The 26,234-nt window shown below is 44.0% G+C and overlaps 1 protein-coding gene across 3 annotated transcripts in view; it reads right to left on the minus strand.

The window, feature by feature from the left end:
- Positions 1–26,234, minus strand: part of MAML3 (mastermind like transcriptional coactivator 3) — a 622,841-nt gene that overhangs the window by 421,226 nt on the left and 175,381 nt on the right. For 2 of the 3 annotated variants that reach the window (XM_033402243.2, XM_004263581.4), the window contains exon 1: positions 8,704–10,136. The exons of the other annotated variant lie outside the window; for it this stretch is intronic. In XM_033402243.2, the coding sequence (XP_033258134.1) occupies positions 8,704–9,180 (477 nt within the window). In that variant the 5' untranslated portion in view covers positions 9,181–10,136. Of the gene's footprint in view, positions 1–8,703; positions 10,137–26,234 lie in introns of those variants that run through there. 3 annotated transcript variants of the gene reach the window in all.

Here is a 26,234-nt window from a genome sequence, read left to right on the forward strand (position 1 = left end):
ATTCTAACTTTATCCCCTTGAGGCCATAAAGAGCACATCTAATCCTTTTTTCACATGACAGCCCTTCAAATATTTTAAGAAAGCAATCATATCATCCCTGAAATCAGACTAAACACCGCGAGGTCTCCCAACTGTTCTTCATGTGACATGGTTTCGAGTCCCTGCACCTTTCTGCTTGTTTCTTTCTAAATGCTCCCTCTCTTTGTCTAATTTCCTCTAAAAGCTTGATGTCAAGCGGTGATTATGGTGCTACAAGTGTTACCTAGTCCAGAAAAAGGAAAGAAAGATGATCACCAGCCTCGTTTTTAACAACCATCCTTTAATCTTATTCTCCACCACACCAACTAACCCTCTCCCCTCCACAAACTGATTTTATTTGAAAGACAGTGAAATAAATGTTGCTTTAGAAAGCAACGCAAGAAAGCTATAGAAAGCTTGCAAGAAGATACAAAGCATTTAGTATCCTTGGGATTTTCCTAAATGTTGGGTTATTAATGACTTCCATTAACACGTTCTCATAAAACCATAAAGACCATTTTATACAGCTAATCTGAAACATGAATGATGCTCTGCTGTGAGTCCAACCAGAGCAAGGACCCTGGTTCACTGTATCCCCAATGCCTAGAAATAGTGTCCAATATGTAGCAGTTGCTCAAGCCCTCACCATGAGACCTTGGCTTATGCCTTAGTGAAATATGCCCCAAATCACTCTAAGTCTGCACCTGGGTGGGAGGCAAGCAAATGAGCGATAGGACAGTAATTCATAAAAATAAGCCTAGCCTTTGTGTAGCACCATCAAGTCTTTGGGACTCTTAACATATATTAATTCATTTGATCCAAACAATCGCTCCGGGAGGTAAAAAGAATGACTACTGTTCACCTTCCCAGCATGAAGTGAAAAGCCAGACTGTCCCATGGCCAGAGCTGAGATGCAACAGGGCGGCCGGCGCTTTGACTTCTTCCCAGGGACTCTCTACCTCCCAGCAGCATTCCCCACCCCTCTCCACCCGGTTAAGTAGTAAGAGTGTTTTTGAAAAGCTGTAAGGAAAGCCACACTCTGCACTTTCAACATTCTAGGGGAGCTCCTCGTTTAAGGCAGGGTTTCTCAAAAGCAGCAACATTGGTATTTTGGACAGGGTGACTCTTTGTTGTGGGTGCACTGTAGGATGTTTAACAGCATCCCCTGGCTTCTACCCACTAGACAGCAGTAGCACCCCTCCAGTTGTGACAACTGAAAAATGTGTCCCAACATTGCCAAATGTTCAGGGCGGGGGCAAAATCTCCACCGATTGAAAATTTCTGACTTAAAGGAATCCTATGGTAAATCCATTTAAGTGGCAGAAGTAGTCATTTAAAGGAGCATGGAAATCTTTTAGGAAATGATTTTTTTTCCCCAGATATTGCAATACAAACAACAATGCCATTAGCTCTGAAAAATACATATTTGAGTTTTAGTAACGTCTGCAGGTTCAGAATAGACTACTAAAAGCACATGTTATCGCCATAAACTCCCAAGGCGCCAGGATACTATCTGTTTACCCCAAATGAGAAAACCAATCACCTCTTTTGCCACCCATTCCAGGAGATGCCTCCAAAATCCTCACCCCCTCTCGCCTCTCTTAACCTTACCACTAGAGCTCCTAAAGTCCTTTACTGGGTACCAGTCCCTTTAGATTCACTCTCAATCACTGAGTTACTTTCAGCATCTAACAAACAATCAAAGAAAGAAAAATAACCCACCACTGTGAGAATGAAGGGCACTAGTAGAGCTTGTCTTAGAGCTGTGCAATCCTTTTGAGTCACAGTTACAACCCAGGTTGAATCTGCACAAATAGACTCAGCACTTCAGCCTTTTCTTTTGAAAGGAAAGAAGCCCCGGCCCTGCCATGGGTTTTCTGGAGGTTGAGAAAGATCTTGCGAGAGGGAAGGAAAGAAATGATACAGTAATGTATCCTAAAAATCGTCTTCGCACACATAAGCACAAGTGAAATGTGTTGAGGACTGAGAGTCCATAACGTGAAACGTTACAAAACCAGATTCTACCCAACAGAATGGAGACTTCAGGAGTTAGAAATTCTGGAGGTTGTTTAAATAGCTCGCTCAAGTTTTCTATGGTTGTTAAGCCATTGCTTAAGGTGGATAAATGTTAGTTATTCTTACTTTAAAAGATTCTACTTCAGCATAAAGGTCATTCCAACCAATGGAAGGTCCAATATAATTAAAAGAGGTGTCTAAATTATTCTTAGGAAATCACTTTCCTTATGTCAGAGGAAGTACTGAAGGCCTTTTGAGATTTTTATTAAATTCCCCCAAGAACAGAATGCGCAGCTTGCCATAAAAAAAAAAAAAGCACTGAGCCATAGTAGTAATGGCTTTTTCTATGCACGTGTGTATGGTGGCCCTAAGGGAACACCGTGTTTCTTTCCCAAATGGAGTTGCTTATCCACAGCTCAAAAGCCCCTCAACTGTTTAACAGATGGAATAGCCAGGTATACTTTTAAAACAAAAGTGTGCGCCTTCTCTGATCCACGGAATAGAACCCTATGATCTTTAAGTATTCATTATACGGCAGACCCTCAACTCCATTTTCTGAGTGATTTTATCCAGTCTTATTCCTTTAGTTCTTTAAACTTTGTTAGATTTAAACAACAAGAAAAGGTTGGGGTTTTTTTTCCTAAGTGTTTGGTGATAGCTGATTTTCCAAAAGCTCCATTTCCATCTCACAAACATGAATAGTGATTTTTTGAATGTGTCTGTCTGAAAAGCATGCTGTATTTTTTAAATGAAAATTTGATGTGGGGGATCCAATAACTTTGGCGCAGACATCTGTAAATCAGCTTCTTTTGCAACGTCAAATTAGTTTGAAACAACATGAAAGTAAGCATACTATTTTACTGAAAATGTCAAAGGAAAGGGGAATAACTCAGCCAGAAACTGTTGAGAAGTCACTGACATCAAGTCTAATGCTGACTGAAAAACAAACACCTGTTATTCCCTTAAACCTAGCTTAAACAATACTGAAAATCTAAAAAGAACATACTACGCTGTCAAAGTCTTGGATGCAAGAGTGTGATTTAGCTTTTTCACTTCCATGAAGCACTACGGACTATGTACCAGAATCATTGAATGAATGAATGACATTTAAAAATCCAGTCTATTCTCTATGATTTTCACTAATGAAGAATAAATGGTATACTGAATCAAACCCATAATTATTCCAAAATAATTGGTATCTTATCCAATTGTTTCATTAGTTATAGAGGAGGAAGCACCAAAATTAAATTTCTCTTCTTATTGCTTCTTCCCACTCTTTGGTAAAAGTGCTAAAGATCAGTGAAGAGACCAAAAGGTTGGCAGTAGGAGGCGGAAAGAAAAACAAGGCAAACAGCTGGATCTGAAAACTCAATAATCAGCCTCTGAATAATAGAGTGAAAAATGCAAAGCTATTTGGGAGAATCTAAAGGCAGATATTATGAAAATCTTGGGACTGAGTTTTAACTATGTTCCTTTTTATGAGACTTTGATGTCTGATTTATTTCTCAGTTCTCTATGATGGGTAATGTGGAAAGAGATGACGGAATTTAGCCATCTTAAGCTCAAGAATGTAGTACAGAAGCGTTAATTAATACACATGGAGCACTGATTGCAAGTAAAACTCTGTAAGCGACACTAAATAAACCCTAAGTACTTCAGACATATCCAAGAACTACTACGTAGTGTGCAGAATGGCTTATCATACTAGATTCCTCCTATAGTAGCAGCACGGATGAGAAAGAGGGAGAGATTCCCCCATTCTTATCTCAACCAAATGGAAAAACCTTGTCAGGAAACTTTTTTAACAACAGTTGGCTATATTGGTCTCAGAGAGGTATTTAGAAAATAACTCTATGTAACTCCATTTTAAGGTTTAAAATCCTCATCCTTCTTACAGAAATGTCAGTACACCTTGTCCGGGCACTGTTCATTTTCCTCATATCAAGTGGCAGAAAACCTCCAAAGATTCTAAAGCTTGCCCTTATGATTCTAATGCAACTGGATAGAAAGTATCAAACATGTCATCTGCCTGAAAACTCAGCATTCCCTGGGAAAGGAACTCAGCCTGAAGAGCATTTTGTAGATCATGATGAATGATTAACTGACTCTGCCTGTACTTTTCTGATCGTTGGCTGCCCATTACTAAATAAAATGTACCACAACTAAAGTACATACATAACACAATTAAACACGTATTGTAGCGCTTTTTTTGTTCAATGCTTCTTGAGAATTAAAAGACAAACACTTGTTAAGCACAGGGAAATGAAATTTCAAAAAGTTTTCACAAACTTAAGGCACACCTTGTGTGGGCTATGGAAGGTTTTTCAAGGGACACTATCAATCCTATCACCCAGGAAAGCAGAACAGGATAAGCCAAAGAAAAGGTTCATAGGAAAGATTTAGAAATGGTTTCACATTACAAGCCTGCCAAAAAACCTAGATACAAAGCCAGTAATTTACCTTTAACAGGATAAGAAATGGGAAACCGGATTCATTTATACGGAGTTTTAGCCCTGGACTAGTATGCTGACATTTCCTGGATCTCTTCCAGGAGTAGATGGGAACATTTTGGATAGGTTGCAGTTTTCTCTAATACTCAGCGTTTAATATGCTTATTATCAAATGAATTTTATGTGATAAACTCTTCAGAGCAGGAATCACATGGATTTATACAGTCTTTAAGCTGTGTATAAATTAAGCACACTCTGAAAGTTATGATGGCGCTATGAGGTAGAAAGGTTATCAAAACACGGAATTTATCCAGGTCAAGTAAGACTACCACCATTTTGAAATTCTGAAGACTGCATTGTCATGCTTTTTGGTATGCCTGAATGATTACACCTTTGTCAAGCCACTCTGTCTTTGGCTTGAGAATGAACCTGTCAGTTGGAAGTTATCTTAAAATTTTAACCAGGACTTCAGGTTTAAGTACAGAAAATGAACAATGTCTCATTCTGCTACCACAAATTAAAACTATTTTAGGAGAAGACACCTTTTCAACGAGATTCTCTAATAGGTGAAATCAATAGTTCTCACCAATGACTCTTTTGGAGGGGAGGAGGGGGAGACCCTTCTGAATAAAGAAAGTGTGTGCGGGGAGAGTCATTTGACTACATGTCCAGAAACTACCTTTCACCTGAAGTAATGTAGCTTCCAACCCAGGCCTGGGCTATCCACTCTCTAACAGGGCTATTACGGACCCACACAAAACTGAGGCCCCTCCCAGCAGCCTAAAGCCAAAGGAAGATTTCTATTTCACCTCACCCACCCTGCTTCGGGTTTGCTTGTTTGCTTTCCATGCCTATGCTTGTAAATGTATAAGAAAACAAATCAAAAGAGGTAAAGCCTTGATTAGACTGCCTTCTTAATCCAAGCCAAGCAGAAAGAGAACTAATCAATATTTAGCACTTTGGACATACTGGCCCTCAGAAGGTAAACAATAGCAATAAAACAGAAAAGAATCCTATTCATCTTTATTTTTATCATCACCATCATTATTATTTGCCTCTGGTTGATTATGGCTTTCCTTTAGGGGTTTCCAAATAGCTCAATCTGAGAACTAATTATAATTGCTCTGTGCCCCGCCCCCCTCCCAGAGCCCAACTAAAATCCAACAGCGAATTCAAAAATGGAAGATTAACGTGGTTTTCTGCAACCTGTTCTCAAGATTTTATCTCACACACAGGCTAAGTTAAAATACTCTTTCATTTCAGGGGCCAATGTACAATTTTAAACTATTTTTAAAGGAAAAATAACTTGTAGAGGAGAACGTTAACTTTTTTCCTTTCTTTTTTGTGGTACCTAGAATTCACATGCAACTCTTTGCTTAAGGTTTAAGGCTGTTTAATTTCATTACACTCATCACTTGGATCACTTATATCAATGGGAGATGCATATATGAAATACAGTTAAAGGTAGAACATACTCCTGTACATCGGTATAATCGATACGCTAAATTATTCTCACAAAATTGATAGAAAAATGTAATTGTCAGGCAATCATTTTTCAAGTCTGTCAACTTGCTGAACTGGGATTCACCATGAAATTTACTGCTTCGGTCTCATCCACTCAAGTAAGCACTATCTTTTTGCATTTTCAAAAGTAAGCTCTGGCTTGGGCTTGCTACCTCCTTCCAGGTAACTTCAGGACCCTGGGTTTGCTCCCACCTGCGGTTGTATCATAACCCAGGCGCGCGCACCCGGAGTGCCCCCACTACCCTCCCAGGGCCGACATGGCACCCTCGAGAGAACACAACCCAAACGCTAAAACTTTCCGGCCGCAAACTCTACTGCTCTCGCCCGCGATGAAAAGCGACCGGGCACCGGCTTTTTGTTCCAGCGCTGGTCAGCTGGCGAGGTAACGCCACAACAGTCCTCCATCCCCAAAGGTCGGGAGAGAGGCCGTGGGACTGAGATTTTTGGAGCCTCCCGAAAAGCCCATTCCTACGCAATCCGAGCGTGTGGGGCGTACAAACACAGGAAAAGAGGGCGTGGAGCAGGCAACGAAGATATTCTCAGCGCCTTTCAAATACTACTTGTCTCAGGTTCACGAAGTGAGTCTCCCCATCGGTGGCAGAGCGCGAAGGGGGGGCGGGGAATGGGAGACGGCGCGGACCCGGAGAGAAATAGGTACCAGCAGGGCATGCGAGATACAGTCAAGATGCAGGTCCGACCCCGCCTCCGGGTACAATCAGAAAAGCTACAGTGTGTCAGTGGCTTTCGGCTTCCTGTTTGTAAAGCGAGAACCTCCCTCCCTGACTCTATGACCGTCGTTCTCCCTCCCCACCGAGTCCGCCTATTCTTCGCGCTCCGGGCTAGCTCGGAGGCGGGGGGCGGGGTGGGGGGGGAGCGCGGGCCCGCGGGGCGGGGGCGGCCGCGGGGGAGGGGCAGGGCCTCGGGGCGCAGCGCCCCTCCCAGCCGGGCGGCCTCCGGGGCGAGCCGGGCCGCGAGGCGGACAAAGCGCGTCCCGCTCCCTCCCCAACGGCCGCGTTCCAGAAGGGAGGGGGAAGGCGGGCTCGAGGAAGGTGGGAGGAGGAAAAGGAGTACGGAGGGGAGCGAGGAAGGGGAGGAGGGAAGGTGCTGCCGGCGGGACTGGGCAGGATCGCGCCGAGGAGGGAGGGGAGGGAGGAGGGGCTGGGCGTCCTCGGAGAGCAGGGAGGAGGGAAGGATTCTTGAAGCCCAAGATAAACAAATTGTTCCTCTTCACGTGCGGGGTGGGGGGAGGTGGGGAGGGTGGGGAGTGAGCGCGGCGGCCTCTCCTCTTCCCCTCCCCCAAGCCGGCTCTTTGTCACGGAACGCCCAGCGAAAGCCCGCGCCCGCACCCGCACCACCTCCGACGCCGACGACCCCCAGACCGGGGACGTGCGCGTGTTATAAGCCGCACAACGAGGGGGCCTCCCGCGCCGCCGATCGAGGTGCGGTCTGCAGGGGAAACGCGAGAAGGCGCGCGGCCCCGCTACGCTCCCGGATTCCCACCGCCCGCCCCACTCCGCACACGCGCGCAGCCCAAATCCGGGCCGTGCGGCGGTGGAGGGGGCTGCAGACACCTTTCTCAAGCTTCCGGCTCCCCCCCACGAAAGGAAAGCAAAAGAACCGGAGAGTGGAGATAGGAGAAAGGATTCTACCCTCAGGGTTAGGGGGTGGGAACTGCCCCTTCCTCCCGGAGAAGTTAAGCCATTGGCTGCTCCTCCTACCTCCAACCCACCCACCCAGCCATTTAAGCCTCTTTCACCTACCCGCTACCTTCCACTCCTCCGGGCTTATCAGACTGGCCCGGAAAGTTGGCGGGGAGCGGGGCGGGAGAGCAGCGGAGAAGGCTGTGTGCAAGCAAGTTTAAGAGGAGGAGGGGAGAGAATGCCCGGCGAAGTTGCGTGGCGGGGACTCTCCGCGCAAGCCCAGGGCGTCGCTCTCCCCTCCAGCCCCGGCGAGTGCCGCGACCCTCGGAGCCGCTCCACCTGCCGGGCCGGCCCGGGGTCTCGAGCTGCGAGGGAGCGCATTCGCGCCCGCATCCGCGCGCGCACTCGTGGACGCGCGCGCGCAGCCACCTTCGCTTGCTTCTCACCCACCTCAAAGTTCATTCACAAAACTCTCAGACTTTCTCAGCCCAAAGAGGGTGAGCTGGGGAGAGGAGGCGAGAGCATCTCCCTTCCTCCCCCTCCTCCTCCCCCCAGGTTCGAGGGCCTGGTGCCCGCCCAGAATCTGCGACAGCATCCATTTCTCCCTGCACTCGGCGGACGTGCTGAGAGGGGTGGGCGAAGGGGGACCGGTCTGGGGAGCCCAGGCGGCCAGGCGAGGGGTGGGGTGGGGAGCGGTGAAGAGGAGGAGCGAGGTTTCAACTCTGGGTTCACTCTTTCAAATCGGTATCTAAGAAAGGGAGAGGGGGGTAAAACTTTTCCAGGGCCTCACTCCGACGCTCCTCCAGGCTCCCTCCGCCCCTCGCAGTCGTGACTGGCTTCTCCCCCTCTCGCCCCCTCTTCCCCAAATCTGACAACCCTGACAGATGAACAGGTAGCGGCGACGGCAGCGTTTACCTCACAAAAGTTGACGTTAACCCTTCGGCTTCAGCCCACTTCGCCCGCCGTGCAAATCAGATCCCCCTGCCCCCCGTGTAAGAAGCTCCACGCCCCCCCCCCACGCGCGCGCCCCGTGCCCGCTGCCAGCGCGCCCTCACCATGATCAGCGTGTGGTTCCTCTGCTCCGCTGAGGCAGCCTCCGCATCTTGCTGGGGTTTGCTCTGGTGCTGTTGCTTGCCCGTGCCGGCGCCCGATTTCTTGGCCCTCTGCTCCAGGGTCCGCTGGTAGAGGCTCACGGTGTCCCGGCGCTCCAGCTCCAGCTGCGCCACCTGAGCCTGCTGGTACCTGTTCTCGCAGTTGACGTGGTGCCGCCGGCAGCCCTCGATGCGCTGGCGGAGCCGCTCCACCACCGTGCTGTGCTTGGGGACGGCCGCCGAGCCGCCGCCGGGGCCCCCGGAGCCGCCGCCGCCGCCGCCGCAGCCGGCAGCCGGGTGATTGCTAGTCGGAGCAGCGGGAGTACTATTGGGAGTATTATTCACACCGATCCCGGCCCCGCCGAGGCTGCTGTTCAGGCTACTGTTGATGCAAATACTACTGCCATTCGCGGCAGCAGCGGGGGCTGCGAAATCCCCCATCCTGCTCCCCGGGCACACTATTTTGGAAGAACTTTTTTTATCCACCCCCTATCAGCCTCCTCCTTGGGTCCAAGGATTAAAATAGTTTAAGTGGAACGCGGGGGAGACGCAAGCACATGGATGGAAACAGCGATCCCGACCGGGCGAAAAAAAGGGGGAGAGATTTTGGGGTGGTTTTTTTTTGTTTCCTTTTTTTAAACTGTAAAGCTCGAGGGGAAAAAAGGGGGGTGTTATCAGAATACCATCAGACACCTATCAACAAAAAGAATCACAACAAACTGAGCCAGCAGCAAATCGGGTTGCAACTCAAGGGAAGATCCGTTCTTCGCCTGCCTTCTTTTTATAATCCATTATTTTCTAATAAATTCCAGGAGATTTCCGGTGGTTGGCAAGCATTTTCTCCCTACGTACCGAAAAACACACCCCATGTACACACACAAGCATATGCCTCCAGTGCGGACACGCGCGACACACACTCACTCCACACCGCATCGGAAAACGGCAAGCTTGCTTATTGCATTTTCCTTCCACAAAAAAAGTTTTGGTGTTTATGCCGCCCCGTGTTCTCAAAGTACTTTGGCTGCTCAGTTGCATTTCACAGGAACCTAGATATCGAATCCTCGGGCTGGGGGAAGTAAACACATGGACAGTCCGAGGCGACTGCAAAAGTAGATCGGTGAAGTCCTTTGCAAAACGCCGCGCGGAGAGCAGCCCCTAACGCTCGGCTGGGCTGCCGCTGCCGCCGCTGCTCCTGCCACCATCACAATGATCAACTGCTCGCCGCCGCCGCCTCCTCCTCCTCTCGCTCCTCCACCTCCTCCTCCTCCTCCATGCCAGCGGAGTGATATCAGGACGCGCGAGCTCAGTAAACACGGCAGCGACGGCGGCTGGAGGCCGTGAGACAAGCCCGGGGACACGGCGCAAAACCCGGCGCGGACTCTCCGCCGGCAGGAGCGGGTGCGGCGCGCATCGGCACCCGGCTCCCGCCTCCCTCTGCTCGTCCTCCCCGCCCCTCCCACGCCCCCAACCTCACTGCCACCCGGACTGGGAAGCCGGCGCTGCCAGAAAAGAGAAAAAGAAAGATTCTGGGGGATCTCGGGAATGAATCAACTTTTGACGCGCGCGCGCGCGCGCGCGTGTGTGTGTGTGCGCGCGCGCGCGCGACTGTGTATATGTGTGTATGTGTGTGCGCGCGGACGACCGTGGGGACGCGCCTGGCTGGATTTAATTTCCTTATTCCAAACGAGGTATCAAGTGATCCAAAGTTGTTGTTATACGTTTATACATTATATTGCAGAACTGTGCATGACCAGGCAGAAACATTGAAGCTTCGCAGCAGTTGTCTGTTACCCCTATCCATATGGAAAGAAGACAAATGAGTGGCTTGTTTTTAAAACCCAGGTAATAAGTCCTCGCTAGTAGTAACCCTGCTTGTGGACACTTGTTCAAACTCTAGGCCAGTCTTAACACACAAATGCCAAATTATGAACAAAAAGAAATAGGCAACAAAAAACTTGGAATATTATTTAATTGGCTGTACATAATGATTGTTGCTATTAGGGCAATTATTGTTTTACTTACCCTTGGAAAAAAATTAAAACAAAGCAAGCAGGGACTTGGAGGTGAGACGAACAGTACATTTTAACAGACTGTTTTGAACACTAGGTGCTAATGACAGCAGTAATTAAGGGTCCTTCGTAAATCAAGTGGAAAGATTGCAGATTTCATGGATTAGAACTATAGGAAAAACACAGTATTTCACAGTTTGTCATAACAAAAACACTTTCTGTTTAAGTGAATTCACAATAAGTACAATTAAAATGGAAGAACAACCACAGAAAGTAATCTAAACTTTCTGTCATCTCCCCAGATATTGAGTATCCAAAAAAGAAAAAAACCCCACTAACAACAACTAAGGATCAAATATAATATCCTTGAATCTGGACTTAACCCATTGCAAATATGTAATTTTGAAAAAATTAAAATGGACAAACTGTTTCTGTGATCATTAGTAGGACAAAAATCTTGATTGTGAGCTGTTAATAATAAGGCATTTTGTATTATCTCAATAAATCTTATAGAATTAGTTTTTTTGGGTAAAAATACACCTCAGTTTTCTAAAATAGCCAAGAATAAAAGAATTTCGGATCTCATGCATTAGTCATGAGATCTGATTTAAACCATCTTCATTTCTTGGCATTGCAGATTAGCATAGGATGCTATTTCTAACCTCATAGTGTCAGCAATAAGAAGCTATATTTTTCTTCAATTAATCAGGTCTATATGGTAAACTGTATCTTTAATATCCATTGAATTATCTGGTAAAATGGGCAGCAAAATCTTGATTGGCATGGTGTGAGGTTACCTCCAAGCAGTGAAACCAATGTGAAAGAGTATCTTTCACTGAAGTTGCCATACTTTTTCAGAGGGCTAGTTAGTTACCATACAACTTTGTGGATCATAACTAACTGCCCCTCCTTCAAGTCTGTTAGGAAATTAAACTGAGTTCTATAGCAAAAAGTCAGTTCTGATTCTAAAAACATAGAGAAAATTATAAGAAATCATAAGAAAAAGACATCACGAAGTGGCCTTTGTCTATTGCACATGTTCACTAAATAATATCTGTATTAATTCAGGAAACATATGGTTTCACTGCAGAGAGGAAGCTATGACTCTGCATTCACTCTCCTCGCTCTGTACTAGAGTCTAATTCTTATCCCTCCTCCCCCCGTGGCACCTATATCACCCATACAAGACTGCAATTTGATTTACAGAGGCAGCAAGTTTGAGGGTCTTGAGCATTGAGTCTTCAGTCTGGAGACTTGGGTTCTAATTCTAGCTTTTTTCCTATGCCTCAGAATTTAACTTTTCACTGAGAGTTTGTCATTCTGAAAAAAATATTCCAACGATAGCAGCAACGTGCATTCCCATTGAGCTGTTTACCTCTCCTATGATGAAAGGAAGCCAAAAATACACAAGAATTTGCATCCTTCCCTTTGAGGCATGAGCAGGTGGAGGATCACATTTTATGGCTTTACCCCAGAGCTCCCCGAAGACAAGTGGAGCTACTCTTGCACAGCCACAGTATAGTTTGCTGCCCGAGTTTAGTGCATGAGTGGACTACAACACACACAAAAAGGCTGGCTGACTGTTCATGGGTGTATGTACATACACACACACACAAAAGGCACCAATCTTGTATCTCGTCAAGATAGTGGGAGTGGCAGCCATGAGCTCCAAGACCGAAATGCCGAGAAAAGAAGGACTGTGAAGCTGTGTGATGGCGAATGGGGGCGAGTCTTTGAGGAAATTGACCTGTGCAGTAAGTCTTCCACTGTGACACACTTGAGGTCGGAAACCCCATCCTAACTGTGCAGGACGATTAGAAGAAAAAAGCAGGAAGTGAACAAGACTGAAGTCTTGAGCAATATAGGCAAGTTACCCTGAATTAGAGATGTTCATCTACTCCAGTGACTTTAGAAGAAGCAAAGGCTTTTATACTGGCTACTTCTAGATTCTCATGATATCTTCTTCTAAGGTTGCCAGCTTTGCTGGTCACCATCGTAAAGTACTCCTTGAAAGTCATAGAGAAGTCCATGTTCTGGGGAAGCGATTTTAGTCCCTTCTCCCTACCAAGCACCCTGGTATCATGACCTTCTTTATCTTTTATGTGAGCCTGCTACAAAGCCGAACTGCCGGATGGGAGCTATTGGACACATCATGAGTGCTATTGCTCTAGAATGGCGAAGAAATCTGAGATGCCGTAGCAGTGACGAGAAAGAAATGACGTGGTTGTATCCCGAGACTTTGATGATATCTCCCTGGATGCCAAAGAGAAGAAGGGCTGGATGAAGAAGTACCTGTGCCAGGTTGTCCTGAGGCTCTGCCTCTAAGCCGAAGCTGGCAGTTCTAAGAAGTTGAACCAGATTCCCTGTTCTTTAGGTCAACTCTGCATCATCCTCCCATGTCCATCTGATAGGGCTCAGTGTCTCAGAGTCAAGAAAGAGGTCTCTGTGTAGAAACTCCAGTGTATGTGCCACTTCTGCAGCCCTATTAATGTGGATCAATAGCACTGGCTTCCTAATTGTCCCCTAAAGAATACTTGGTGACCAAGGGAGAATAGGAATCCCCTACTGCCCACCTACGGGTAAGCAAACCTTTGTATGTGCCCACAGAGTGGACCCAGGCAGTCCTGAATTACTAGCAGCAGTGGGGTGTGCCCTCAACCATCTGACGAGAGCTATCACTTCAGTAATTCCACAAATATAGTTATGGTCTGCTGTGTGCCAGGCACTGTGGTAGGCACTGGGGATACAGCATGACAGTGTATAGAACACAGTCCCTATGAACCTGGAGATGATCACACTAAGTGCGGTAAGTCAGACAGAGAAAGACAAATATCATAGTATATCACTTTTATGTGGAATCTAAAAAATAGTACAAATGAACTTATTTACAATACAAAGGCAGACTCACAGACAGAAAACAAACTTATTGTAGAAAGCAAACTTATCGTTACCAAAGGGGCAGGAGAGGGAAAGGATAAATTGGGAGTATGAGATTAGCAGATGCACAGTAACCACATATAAAATAGGCAGACACAAGGACCTATTGTATATAGCACAGGGACTACATTCAATACCTTGTAATAAACTATAATGAAAAGAATTGAAAACAAGAATATAGATATATACATATATATGTATAACTGAATCACTTTGCTGTACACATGAAACTAACACAATATTGTAAATCAACTATACTTCAATAAAGAGAAATAAAGGAAGAACACGGTCCCAACCTCAATGATGGCCAACTAGACTCAGGGCAGTAGATGCAGGGACTAATATGAAGTGGGTATGGGAACACGTAAAAGAAGCCTCAAATGCATGCTTGGAGGTCTAAGCAGGCTTCTCCAGAACTCATGCTCAAAACTGGGTAGACATGAGCCAAGCTAAGGTTGGTCGGGGGTATGAAGTGGGGAGCTAGGAAAGAGTGGAGCAAGGCTCTGAGACCTATTGTTTCAGCAAATCCACACTCGTTTCCTCTCACAGGAGCATGAGTGTGAGAGGGTGTGATTAGAAATGAGTCCAAGGCTGGGAGAAAAGCAAGAGCCAGACCGTGCAAGGCCATCCAGAAGCCTAGACTATATCCTTGGGACCAGGCTACCATTGAAAGGATTCAAGTTGATTACACTTTTTACTTTGGCAATGCAGCAGATGTATTAATAACACTGTTTTCTAGAGCGTGTTCTGAAGAACCTGGTCCTGTAAGATGTTTCACCAGAAAGGTTTCTGAGTCAAGTAAGTTTAGGAGATGATCTGTACGGCATCTCTCTCTCAAAGATTCATTACCATGGTGAAGGCCGCAAGAAATCTTTCAACAAAGCATGTTTAACTTTGTTTAGCCTAGCAGTGCCAAAGTCCTGTTATCTCCCACAGAATGAAACACACTCTAGAAAGCTCTGTGTAGGAGAGACTAAATATCGAAGGCAGTTGTAAATCTACTTAAGTTCACAATTGCCTGGGCAGGTAGTCTGTGACAGAGACCACACTCGCCTTACCATCTGCTTTTCCAGAATCACTAGCACCCAGGTTCAAGACCCTTCCCTAACCTTAACTGGATGTGTTGAATTCTGACCTTTAAGCAGTAGGGAAGCAGCAACACAAAGGCAAAAATCCCAGAAGGGGGAATTTGACTAGACTTTTTCAGCATTAGTACTTTGAGTGTCATGTTAATGTCTATCTCTGTATAATAAAACCTCCTTATTAGGGAGAAAGGTCAGTAGTTATTTAACTGAAAATCTTAACTATGTAATATCTTTAAAGATTTAGAGTTTTATACCTTTTGAGGCATGCACTCTGTCTAGTCTAACAATTACTGGCCTCTTGGAGCTACTTTAATGAGCTCCTTCTACCTAGTAAACCAATTGTATGTAGGTGACATCCCCATGGACAAGGGGTGTTTCAAAAGTTTGTTTCCTTAAGTATTTAAATATTCCTAACAAGACCGTATTTACACAGACTTCCCTGGTGGCGCAGTGGTTAAGAATTCACCTGCCAATGCAAGGGACACGGGTTCAATCCCTGGTCCGGGAAGATCCCACGTGCCGCAGAGCAACTAAACCCATATGCCACAACTACTGAGCCCGCGTGCTGCAACTACTGAAGCCTGTGCGCCTAGAGCCCGTGCTCCGCAACAAGAGAAGCCACCGCAATGAGAAGCCCGCACACCACAACGAAGAGTAGCCCCTGCTCGCCACAACTAGAGAAAGCCCGCCCGCGCCCAGCAACAAAGACCCAACTCAGCCAAAAAAAAAAAAAAGAAGACTCGTTTATGTGATTAATTTTCACTTTTTAATTACAAAAGGGTTTACTTAGCTCTAGACCAGGTCATAAATTTGAGAGGAATGTGAATTAATGGGGTTTATTTTCTTGTTCATGTATCTTAATATGTATATAATAGTTCTATGGTTATTAGGAGAAAGTTATCTAAAGTCCATGGCAGACAAATTTTTTAAAAGCCTTTCGTTCTATTTCACATGTGCCTCTATTCCCAGTGCTAAGTAGTTTGAGATAACAAGGCATCTGCCTTGAACAAGGTCTGGCTTCCATGTAAGACGTTGAAGACCTCTGAAATTTGGGGAAAATATTTATAAAATCTCTTATTTATTGAGGCCTATCAGCAGCCAGATTGTTAACTTCAAAAAAACTTGTTTAACAAATAATCAAAGAACTGAAAAATTGTACTTTTTTTGTAGTAAACATTTACTGGTGATCAGCAATGGCCTAGGATATAATTTTAATGGTCAACAGTCACTGAAAACTTGCTCTATTGCAGGTTCTGTTATTAGGCCCCCACTTCACTGGTGAAGAAACTGAGGCACAGAAAGCTTAAGGAACTTTCCCCAAACCAGAGATGAACAGTGGCAGAGTCTGAACTTGAATCCAGGCTCTCTGACCCCCAGAGCACACACACTATTGAAGAAACACGACATTAGAAGAAGGTCCCTAAGTTTCCTTCTAATTTTAAGGGTCTACATTTCTATGAAATTAAGATCACTGACTTTTACCCAGATCTCACTTTAACAGAAGGCTCTTGCTGCAATGCTTAGGAGGGTTTCAGCTAAGGAGAAATTCTTCCAGGAGGCTGTCTTTGGCCAGGCTTGCCTCAGCCCCAACTCTGGGTTAGTCACCTTCTTGGTGCTCTGAAAATGATGTGCAGTTCTCTGTCTTGGCACTTATACTATCACATTATATTATAATTGTCGATCTACTTGTCTGTCTCTCGCTTGTGTTCTATTAGTCTTTGGACCTAACACAGGGCCTGGCCGTGACAGAGCGCGGTAACTGCGTTAGAGAGCATGAGTAAATGAAAGAGTGAATGGTTCAGTTTACCAAAATTACAAAATGGGAAAGGGAGTTGTGACCAGTCCTCAACAGTAGTCCCGAGGAGAGGAAAACTGCACTACCATTCTGTAGAAACTATTTGAATGCAGTAGAAGAAAATCATAGTCAGGTGTGGCTTATTTTTTCAAAATGCTGTTTCTCAGGGGTTTGAGGTAATCTATAAATTGGCTTAGAGAGGTGCAGGGGTGGAAGAAAGGCAAATGGAGTAGAGCCAGCCTCTTACAGATTCTCTCAGAGCATCAGCTGTCTGTCAGCAAGGGGAATGGCTCATGTTTATTGTACACCCATGGCCATGGTCAGATATTAGGCAAGGCTTTTCCTGTGTTAACCAATGTAATAATCCCAACAACCCTAGGAGGTACGTAAACTAGAATTGGCCCAAATGTGCTCTAACATGAGTTCAACTACATGCTCTCAGTTTTGTGTGTATGTGTGTATTCCATCTCTCTCTTCTGTGCTCAGAAATGAAAAAGGGAGGGAGGGAAGTTGCTCAGAATCAGTAGAGGAATGTAATACACCATGTATATTTATTTCACTTCATGGATGGTGTAAGGGTTTTAAGGTGATTACAACTACACGCCTGAGAAAGATGTAACTCCACCATCTTTTTTTTTTTTTTAATAATTTAAATTTACTTATTTATTTTTGGCTGTGTTGGGTCTTCGTTTCTGTGCGAGGGCTTTCTCTAGTTGCGGCAAGCGGGGGCCACTCTTCATCGTGGTGCGCGGGCCTCTCACTATCGCGGCCTCTCTTGTTGCAGAGCATAAGCTCCAGACGCGCAGGCTCAGTAGTTGTGGCTCACGGGCCTAGTTGCTCCGCGGCATGTGGGATCCTCCCAGACCAGGGCTTGAACCCGTGTCCCCTGCATTGGCAGGCAGATTCTCAACCACTGTGCCACCAGGGAAGCCCCTCCACCATCTTATTATCCCCATTTTACAGATGAGAAAATGAAGGCTTAAAGAGTTTACATAATTTGTATCCAGATCAACACCAAAGCCTCTGTCTTATGCACCTGTCTGAATTCAGCTTTGTGTTTTGTTGTTGGTGGTGGTGGTGTCTTGGAGCCCTTCTGTTGCTGCTATTGTCACCCATCCAGCAAATATTTATTGACTATTGACAAGTCCTATATTAGGTGCAAGGTATGCATACTTGAACAGAAACATTTTCCTCCCCAGGGGAGCTTAATAATCTAGTGGAGAGAAGGAAAGATAAATCATACAACAGGCTAACATAACTGTAGTCAGCTCTTGATTGACCAGAGTTTGAGGGAGTCATAGGAATGGGTTTGTCACAGTTAAGACAAAACCTGTGAGAAGGGGATTGGAAAAAAAAAAAAATTAACCTAAGCTTAGTTAGAATGACAGCCAATATTAAGGGAAGATTTACCGTTCTGCACATGCCATTCAAAAGGTAAAAAATAATAAGATACAACAGTTTAAGTATACAACGCATCACTTTCATTGTCTGATGAAAAATCGCCCAAAGCTATCTGCTTAATGGTTTAATATTGCCTGTTCCTCAGCTGAACACTCCCTTTTTAACACTGGAACAAAGCCTAAGCAACATCAGTTTGTCTTTGAGCAAAGTGCATTCTTTTCTGTCTCTCTAGTAGACAGTCTAGGTCAGCAGTTTTTAAGCCACGTTGAGCCCTAAGAATTCCCTGGGAGGGGCCTCAGGGGCTGGGCATGGCGGGGAGAGGACTTGGTTGGTTCTTAGCTGTTCTTCAACTCAACTCAAATTGGAGTAAGATTGCCTTTGAAGAAAGGGTTCCACAGCTACAAAGTGTTTGAAAATAGTTTTATGTTTCATCTTGTTTTGCGGGCAAACTCTCCTTCTCTCCCCAACCCAATCTTCGTCCTCCATCACACACATATTATCATTTCACTCTTCTTGATGTCACCAAATTCTGGTTCACACTGGCTCCGAATTGGTTAACTTTGGCTCCAAAATTTAGTGATCCACTTGTTAATGTCCGCTTCCTCAAATTTCTCTTCTTTTCTCTGAGCTGGGCAGGTATAAGGATGACCCAACTAAGTGTGCGCTGAGGTGGAGAAAACCATATTGTCTAGAAATACATTGGGGGAGCAGTGTGCCTGTTTGGAAGGCATGCTAACATCGTTTGCCTGGTGTAGTGGTGGGGTGGGGTTTGCGAGACCCTAGAGTCACGCGAAGGTAGACGGTGGATAATCTGCCTGCTAAGAAGGGTATGTCCTGGTACCACAAGGGTTTTGTCTTACTGAGTGGGATATACAAATTTGGGACTATGGAGGGGGAACAGCTACTAAGGATGGAACCTCTTCTGCTACCCCCACTTTCTTCTTTGAGTAAATGCCAAACAAAGTGATTTCAAGGTCCACCAAATGATTAACCTATCCAGGCATCCACATACCTTGGTCCAGTCATGCCTCTGGTTATACTTTGGCTTCTGGGGAAGCCAGAAAATCATCGAATGGGAAATGTGACCATTTTAGGATCAGTGTATTAGTTAGCGCCTGTGAGATTTAAAACAAAGGTCTCAGCTTTGGCTGCCACGCTTTTCATTTCTTTACATCCCCTCCTGCCAATTCTCTGTTAAAGAAAATCTTCAGCATGGGGAAAGGAAAAAGCCTGTAATACCTCAGGCGCCATAAGGAACAGACGAGGCACAAGGATGAAGCGATGGCTGCTCAGACAGGGGAAGTTTATTGATCCAGTTCTGCTCACCATCGGTAGATTAGTAACTGACAGATGTTGCAAAAAGACAAGAAGAAAAGGCTGATTGGCAAGGGTCAGGGTCACCCAACCTTAAAGTAGAAGCAATATGGCCTCTGTTGGTTAAAATGAAGTTCCAGCCATGGACATTATACAGATCTGTAGTCATTAAAAACTTTGGGGTTTTTTTTGACACAAGCACTGGTGTTTTTTTTAAACTATGTTAATCTCCTTAAGTATTGTTGCTTTTGGCTTCTCAATTACCATGCACATGTCATCTGGTAACAGAACACCTTTATAGCTTTTCAAACCCTCCTACCTACATTCTCAGCCCATGAACTTAGCAGTGGGGCGGGGAGACTGAACGTTCCCTGGTTGCAGGGGCATGGTGGTCACCCAGATCACCTTCCTCTTGACCACAGTGATTGATGCAAAGATGGACGTGTGACTCGGACTGGTCCAATTAAAGCTCTCTCTGGGAATTTTGCTGGAAATGCCAGAAAGGAACATTTTTCTCCTCCAGGAATCATGGAAGTTAAGGACGGTAAATGCCTGGAGCTGCCTGGGGCCAGCTTTGATATAGCAAAGACAAAGCCTATTTGAAAATAAAGCCAACTCAGAGGAAAACAGAGCCAAGAAATGGAGAGTCCTCGTGACATCATTTCTGTCCTGAATCCAGGTGGGCCTACGGCCAAGATGCCCTAGAAGTTTCAATTATATAATTATATAAGTTTCAATTATATAAGCCAATAATTTTAATTTTCCTCCCTCCCTTCCTTCTTTCCTTCCTTCCTTCCTTCCATTCTTTCAACTGTGTGTGTGTGTGTGTGTGTTATAATTGAAATATACATCAATTAGGGACTGGCTAAATAAATTATATAATATCCAAACAATGAATTATATGCAATAATTTAAAGGATTCATATATTATTGTACACATGAATCATCGCATTACTTATCATAGCAAAAAGAAAGTGAAAACCACTATTGGGGGATGGGAAAACTATATTATATCCATACACGCAAATAAGCAACTGTTAAAAATGAGTCATATTCAGCTATATTGATTGACATTTAAAAATCTTTATGACATATAATTGATTTTCAAAAGCAGTTTATAAAAATGCTCTTATTTTATAAAATTATGTAATTTTGTGTATATAAATCTAGCAAACTCTAGAAAGCTAGTTATTCATCATTATTTTGGGATTTTAGCTGCTTTCTACTATCATTTATTCTTTTCTTTATTGCTTTAATTGTATGCTTATATAATAAAGAGAGAAAATGAAAACTTTCTATTTTCTAGAAAGAAAGAACAATAGAGAAAGGAAAAGAAGGAGAATCTGAAGAGAAGGAAGAATGAGAGTGTCTGTAGTCTGAAGTTTGCCTAAATGATTTAGGAAAAGATTCAAGGAATAGGTGATATCATCTCATGAATCTTTAAAAAATATTTTCCAGATGGACAGATGAGGAAAGGGCATCCAGAAAGATGAAACAGCAAAAGTGAAGGGGTTCAGAAAAATGAGAAACCATGATGTCTTAAGAAATACGTTTTCTGATATAGCTAAATCAGTGTTGGTAAATTAGCATTTAATCTTAATAAGTAGGGCAGTGAGATCAATTAAAGTCGATGTTAATACAAGGAATTTCATATCAGGATTGCATATGGGACGCACAAGGGAAAAGAAAAGTACTGCATCTCAAGGACACTGGTCTATGCACCCAGTTGCTTGAGTACATCTCTCCTTTGAGGTCTAATAATATCTCCAACTTAACATGTCCAAAGCAAAACTGTTATTTCCTCTCCAAATCTGCTTCTGCTCCATAGTAGTAAATTTTATGTGTCAACTTGATAGGGCCACAGGGTACCTGGATATTTGGTCAAACATTATTCTGGGTGTTTCTGTGAGAGTGTTTTTGGATGAGATTAACATTTAAATCAATAGACAGTAAAGCAGATTGCCCTCCCTAATGTGGGTGGGCCTTGTTCAATCAGTTGAAGGCCTGAGCAGAACAACAAGGCTGACCCTACTGCAAATAATAGAGAATTCTTCTTGCCTGACTGCCTTCAAACTGGGACATTGGATTTCTCCTACCTTCACACTGGAACTGAAACACATTGGCTTTTCCTAGGTTGTGAGCCTGCTGGCCTTGGGACTGGAACTGCACCATCCGCTCTCCTGGACCTGCAGCTTGCCAACTCACCTTGCAGATCTTGGGAACTGTCAGCCTCCATAATCACATGGACCAGCTCCTAATAATAAATCTCTCTCTCTCTCTCTCTCTCTCTCTCTCTATATATATATATATATATACACACATGTATATATGTGTATATATATATATACACATATATATACACATGTGCTATTGGTTCTGTTTCTCTGGAGACTCCTAATATATTCTTCCTTTCCAGTGTCCCAGTAACAGAAGAAATGGCAAAAATCAATCTACCAGTGCCTTGGTAATAAAAACCTTGGGGTCATCCTTGACTGTCCCCCTCTCAAACCTAAGATTCAGCCCAAAGCAAACCATGTCAGCGCCACATTTAAAATATATCCAGAATCTGACCACTACTTATTTTCCTCTTGTTACCATGATGGGCTAAACCTCTGTCTTCCCTCACCTGGACAAGTGCAATAGTGTCCTAACTGGTCTTCCTGCTTCTGCCCCTGCCCCTTTACAGACAAGTATCCACACAGCAGCCTGACTGTTCCTTTTCAAATATGTCAGTCAAATATTCTCATTTGGGGTGAAATCCAAAGTCCTCACCATGGCCTGCAAGCTCCTGCAGGGTCTGGCTGCTGCTTCTACCTCCCTGGCTCTGTCTTCTGCCACTCCTTGTTCACTCTGCTTTCTGGCCTCCTTGCCTTTTCCCTTTTTCTTCTTTGCTGTAATAAGCCAGAAATACCCTCTGTTGAAATGCTCTATTCCCAGGTATCCATAGGGTCTTGCTAACTCCCTTCAGGTGTGTCCCTCAGAGACCTTCCTAGCCAGCCTGTGTGAAATAATCCTCCTCCACCATCTTATCCTTTTTTGAGTCATGTGTTGCCACCAGGCACACAGTACATCTTATTTTATTTATCTTCCGTGTCCCCTTCTGGGATGTGAGGCCCGTGAAAGCAGACAATTACTTTGTTTCTCTATCTTCTGCACGTGGAGCAGAGGCTGGCACCTGGGGGGCACTCAATACCTGTTTGTTGATGAATGAATGAGGTTTCCTTCCATACACTGAAGGAAACAAGATACTTTTGATGTAGTAATAGCTAACATTTATAGATCGCGTACTATATATTGGGCACTAGGCCACGCTTCTGATATAAATTAACTCATTTTTTCCCCACAACTCTAGCATTTTCTGAATGAGGAAGCTGAGGCAGAGGTAACTCTACCAATGTCACACAGCTGATAAGGGATGGAGCCTGGCTTCCAGCCCAGGCCAACTCAAGAGGCCATGCTTAACCATTCAGAATATACTTCTTGCAAATTCATTAAGAGACACTGGAGAACAGCAAGGATTGAAAAAAGGCGTATTCCCTAAATTTATTTTCCAGGAATAAAAATATTTCCTGCCACATAGTATCTTCACCAGTTTACAACTAAACAGCACAGCGTGCTGAGAGTAAATAGACAGTAGAAAGCTTTGGACCTTGCAGTTTACACTGTGACAGCTTTGAAGCAATTTGGGAGAGACTAACAAAGTAACAGCAAAGACTTGTTTGAAAACCTTTCTTGGGTCAAGCATACCTTGTAAATTTGGTAGCTTTACAAACCCACTTGAAGATGCTGGCAGTCCTTTTTACCCTCGTGAATTTATCCTTTTGTGTATCCGGCCAATATTTACTAAGTACCATTAGGTGTCAGGCACAGTTCTAGGCACAGGGGGTACAGAAATACCTTCTTTCATAAACTCTCATTTCCACCTGTAACAAAATGGAGCTTATAGTGATTTGGAGCTAAACTCTGCAGTCAGAGACACATGGGTACAAATCCCAGCCCTGTGTTACTGGCTACGTGACCTCTGGCCAGTCATATAACTTGTCTAAATCTCAGTTTCTTTGTTTATACAATGGAGGCAATATCGATTATGAGATCTACCACACCAGCTTACTAGATGGATTAAATAAGATCGCTTGGGGACTTCCCTGGTGGCGCAGTGGTTAAGAATCTACCTGTTAATGCAAGGGACACGAGTTTGAGCCCTGGTCCAGGAAGATCCCACATGCCGCGGAGCAACTAAGCCCGTGTGCTGCAACTACTGAGCCCGCGTGCTGCAACTACTGAAGCCCGCACGCCTCGAGCCCGTGCTCTGCACCAAGAGAAGCCACCGCAATGAGAAGCCCACCCACTGCAACAAAGTAGCCCCCACTCACTGCAGCTAGAGAAAGCCCATGCGCAGCAACAAAGAGCCAATACAGCCCAAACAAAAAAAGATTGCTTGATACACACTAACTATTTGGAAATATACTACCTGTAATGGTGATCTCTGTGATTCTGAGTATGGTTTTGCACGAATGATGACCTCAGAGTTTTGTAGATGTCTCTTCATTGAAGGGACAAGAGTTTGACAGAATTTTAGTGTCTTGAAAGAGTGCAGATTTAGTCAAGATTTTCAACCAGAGTGCTAGACTTTGTGATGAAGTCATAGGGTCTTACACTCACAATTAGACATCATAAAAGAACTATTAAAAGAACTCTGATTCACTAATTTGTTCGTTCTTTTCTCCTTCTGGGGCTATCTGGGAAAGCTGCCCATTTGCAGAGAGCTCCTTTGGCTATCTTCCTTTGCCTTTCAAAGCCCTCAAAAAAAGTTCTTAAGTACCTCATAATGGGTCCAGGAGATTGTTGATTTTGTTTGTAACATGTCAGAAGTAACAATTTTTATACTACTAATAGACTCACTATGAAGTATAAGGGATATCTCAGGTGGTTTTTGAATGGACCAAATATTTGTATTTATTTATAGGCCCTTCTGCCTTCATGGACCTTAGACCGGGAGTTAGGAACCATAAGTTCTAATCCTAGACCTGATACTAGTTAACTGTTTGATCTTGACTTTACTGGTGCTTTGTTACCCTATCTATCTATATCAGAACGTTAGTGTCTACATCATCTTCCAAATCTAAAATTCTACAATCACCCATAAATAAAACTCATGAGCAAGAAATCTACCCTACTTGGTACTTGGAACTGAATATGAGAATATAAGGACTTATAAAGGAAACGATAAGCACAGGGGCTCTTGCATTTCATGTTGCAAACACTGCTACAGCCATACAACAGGATAGTAATAAGGGTTAAAGTAATAATACACATCCTTTTTGTTTTAAGTATAAAGATATGCGATAGTTACATTCATTTCCTTGAAAAAAATCAGACGTTAAAAACTTATTTGAAAGCACAAATGCTAACATAGCTAATGCCATGTACAAAAAGTTGAAAACTAAAGCTTTCCTTGCCCATTGTTCAGTGACTAACCAACCCCACAGCATATTTAGTTAGAATCAACATTAGATGTGAGATTCAGTCCAGACCAGCACTTCAGAGGCTGATCTTCACATGAGGAGTTATCATCCAGCACATAACTTTTTGAAGGCTTTAGAGTCCTTTGAGATAAAAGGGACACTTTCAGGCTGAACCCCTGAAGAAACAGAATTAATAAAGTGTCCTAGCTTAAAACCATTTTACCCTTGGGAAACAGTAAAGCGCATCCAGGACACCTGGCTGTATTTTGCAGACTGAAAGGGACCAGTGAGTAAATGCTTTGCTGCTAGTATTGTCTTGGCAAGGAGAATGTTTCCTAACATTCCTTCTGATTCTCTGAAAAGTTGGACGCCTTTGCATAGAAGAATGAGTTTGCGGGGCTTTCCAAAGGGAGTTCGGAGACAGGTTGTCAAAATGGTGCCTAAGCCAGTAATGTTCTGAATCCATTGGGTTTCTAATTACTGTCCTCAGTGAGCCAGGCAAATTAACCTGGGCCCATTGCACTGCCTGAGAAGAAATAAGGGATCAGTTAAAAAAAAAGGGGGGGTGGGTGGGTACTGTATTCTTGCATGCCTGTTACCCTTCAGTTTGATTTTCCTGGGAATGTGTGTGCAGTGTGAGTATTTTTGTTGCTGACACATTTTGGATTCCCTGAGCTTGATAAAATAGGTAGCTAAGTAGAAAATAAGACATTTTAAGAATCCTTGTCATTGCAGTGGAGTAATTTTTAAATAAAATAGGCACTTGGTTCGTGAAAATTATAGCTAAATAAAATAGAATGAATTTAAAGCATTCACCCTCCTGAAGATTTAGCTGGTAAAGGTCCTGAATTTTCCTTACCTCACTGCATGGCTTATTTACAGAAGTTTATTTGCAGAAACTACCACCACCAACAATAATGAACATCCTCAAGAATAAGTAGATATGAAAAAGAACTGATTAGGAATTTTGGAAAAAGGCACTCTTTGAAATTAAAAATCTCAATAGATGGGATAAAGTCTAGATTGAAATCAGCCAAAGAGAGAGTTGGAAAAAAGTGCGGAGAAATTCACACAGAATGCAGCACCTGGAGACAAAAACTACTTAAGAGAAGTTAAAGAGTCATGAATAATAGATGGAGACGCTCCCAAACAAATATTTAGGAGTTCCAGGGGAAAATAGATGAAAGAGAAAGACAGGAACAACATTTGAAAAGATGAGACTGCGAAATTTCCAGGATTGAAGACATGTCCTCAGGCTGAAAGTTCACAGCATAAATAAAAATAAATCCATATTGTAGGAAAACTGTAAAAACATCAAGGGCAAATAGAACAATCCTAAAAGCTACCAGAGAAAAAAGACAGGTTGCCTACAGAAGAATAGCAGCTGGGCTGGCAGCCCACTTCTCAACAGCATTGATAGATGAAATAATTATCCAGACTGCTGAAAGAAAATAATTTCCCATCTAGCTAGATTCTCATGCCAAAACTA

This window comes from Orcinus orca, chromosome 4, assembly GCF_937001465.1.
Source record: "Orcinus orca chromosome 4, mOrcOrc1.1, whole genome shotgun sequence".
Classification (NCBI taxonomy): domain Eukaryota; kingdom Metazoa; phylum Chordata; class Mammalia; order Artiodactyla; family Delphinidae; genus Orcinus; species Orcinus orca.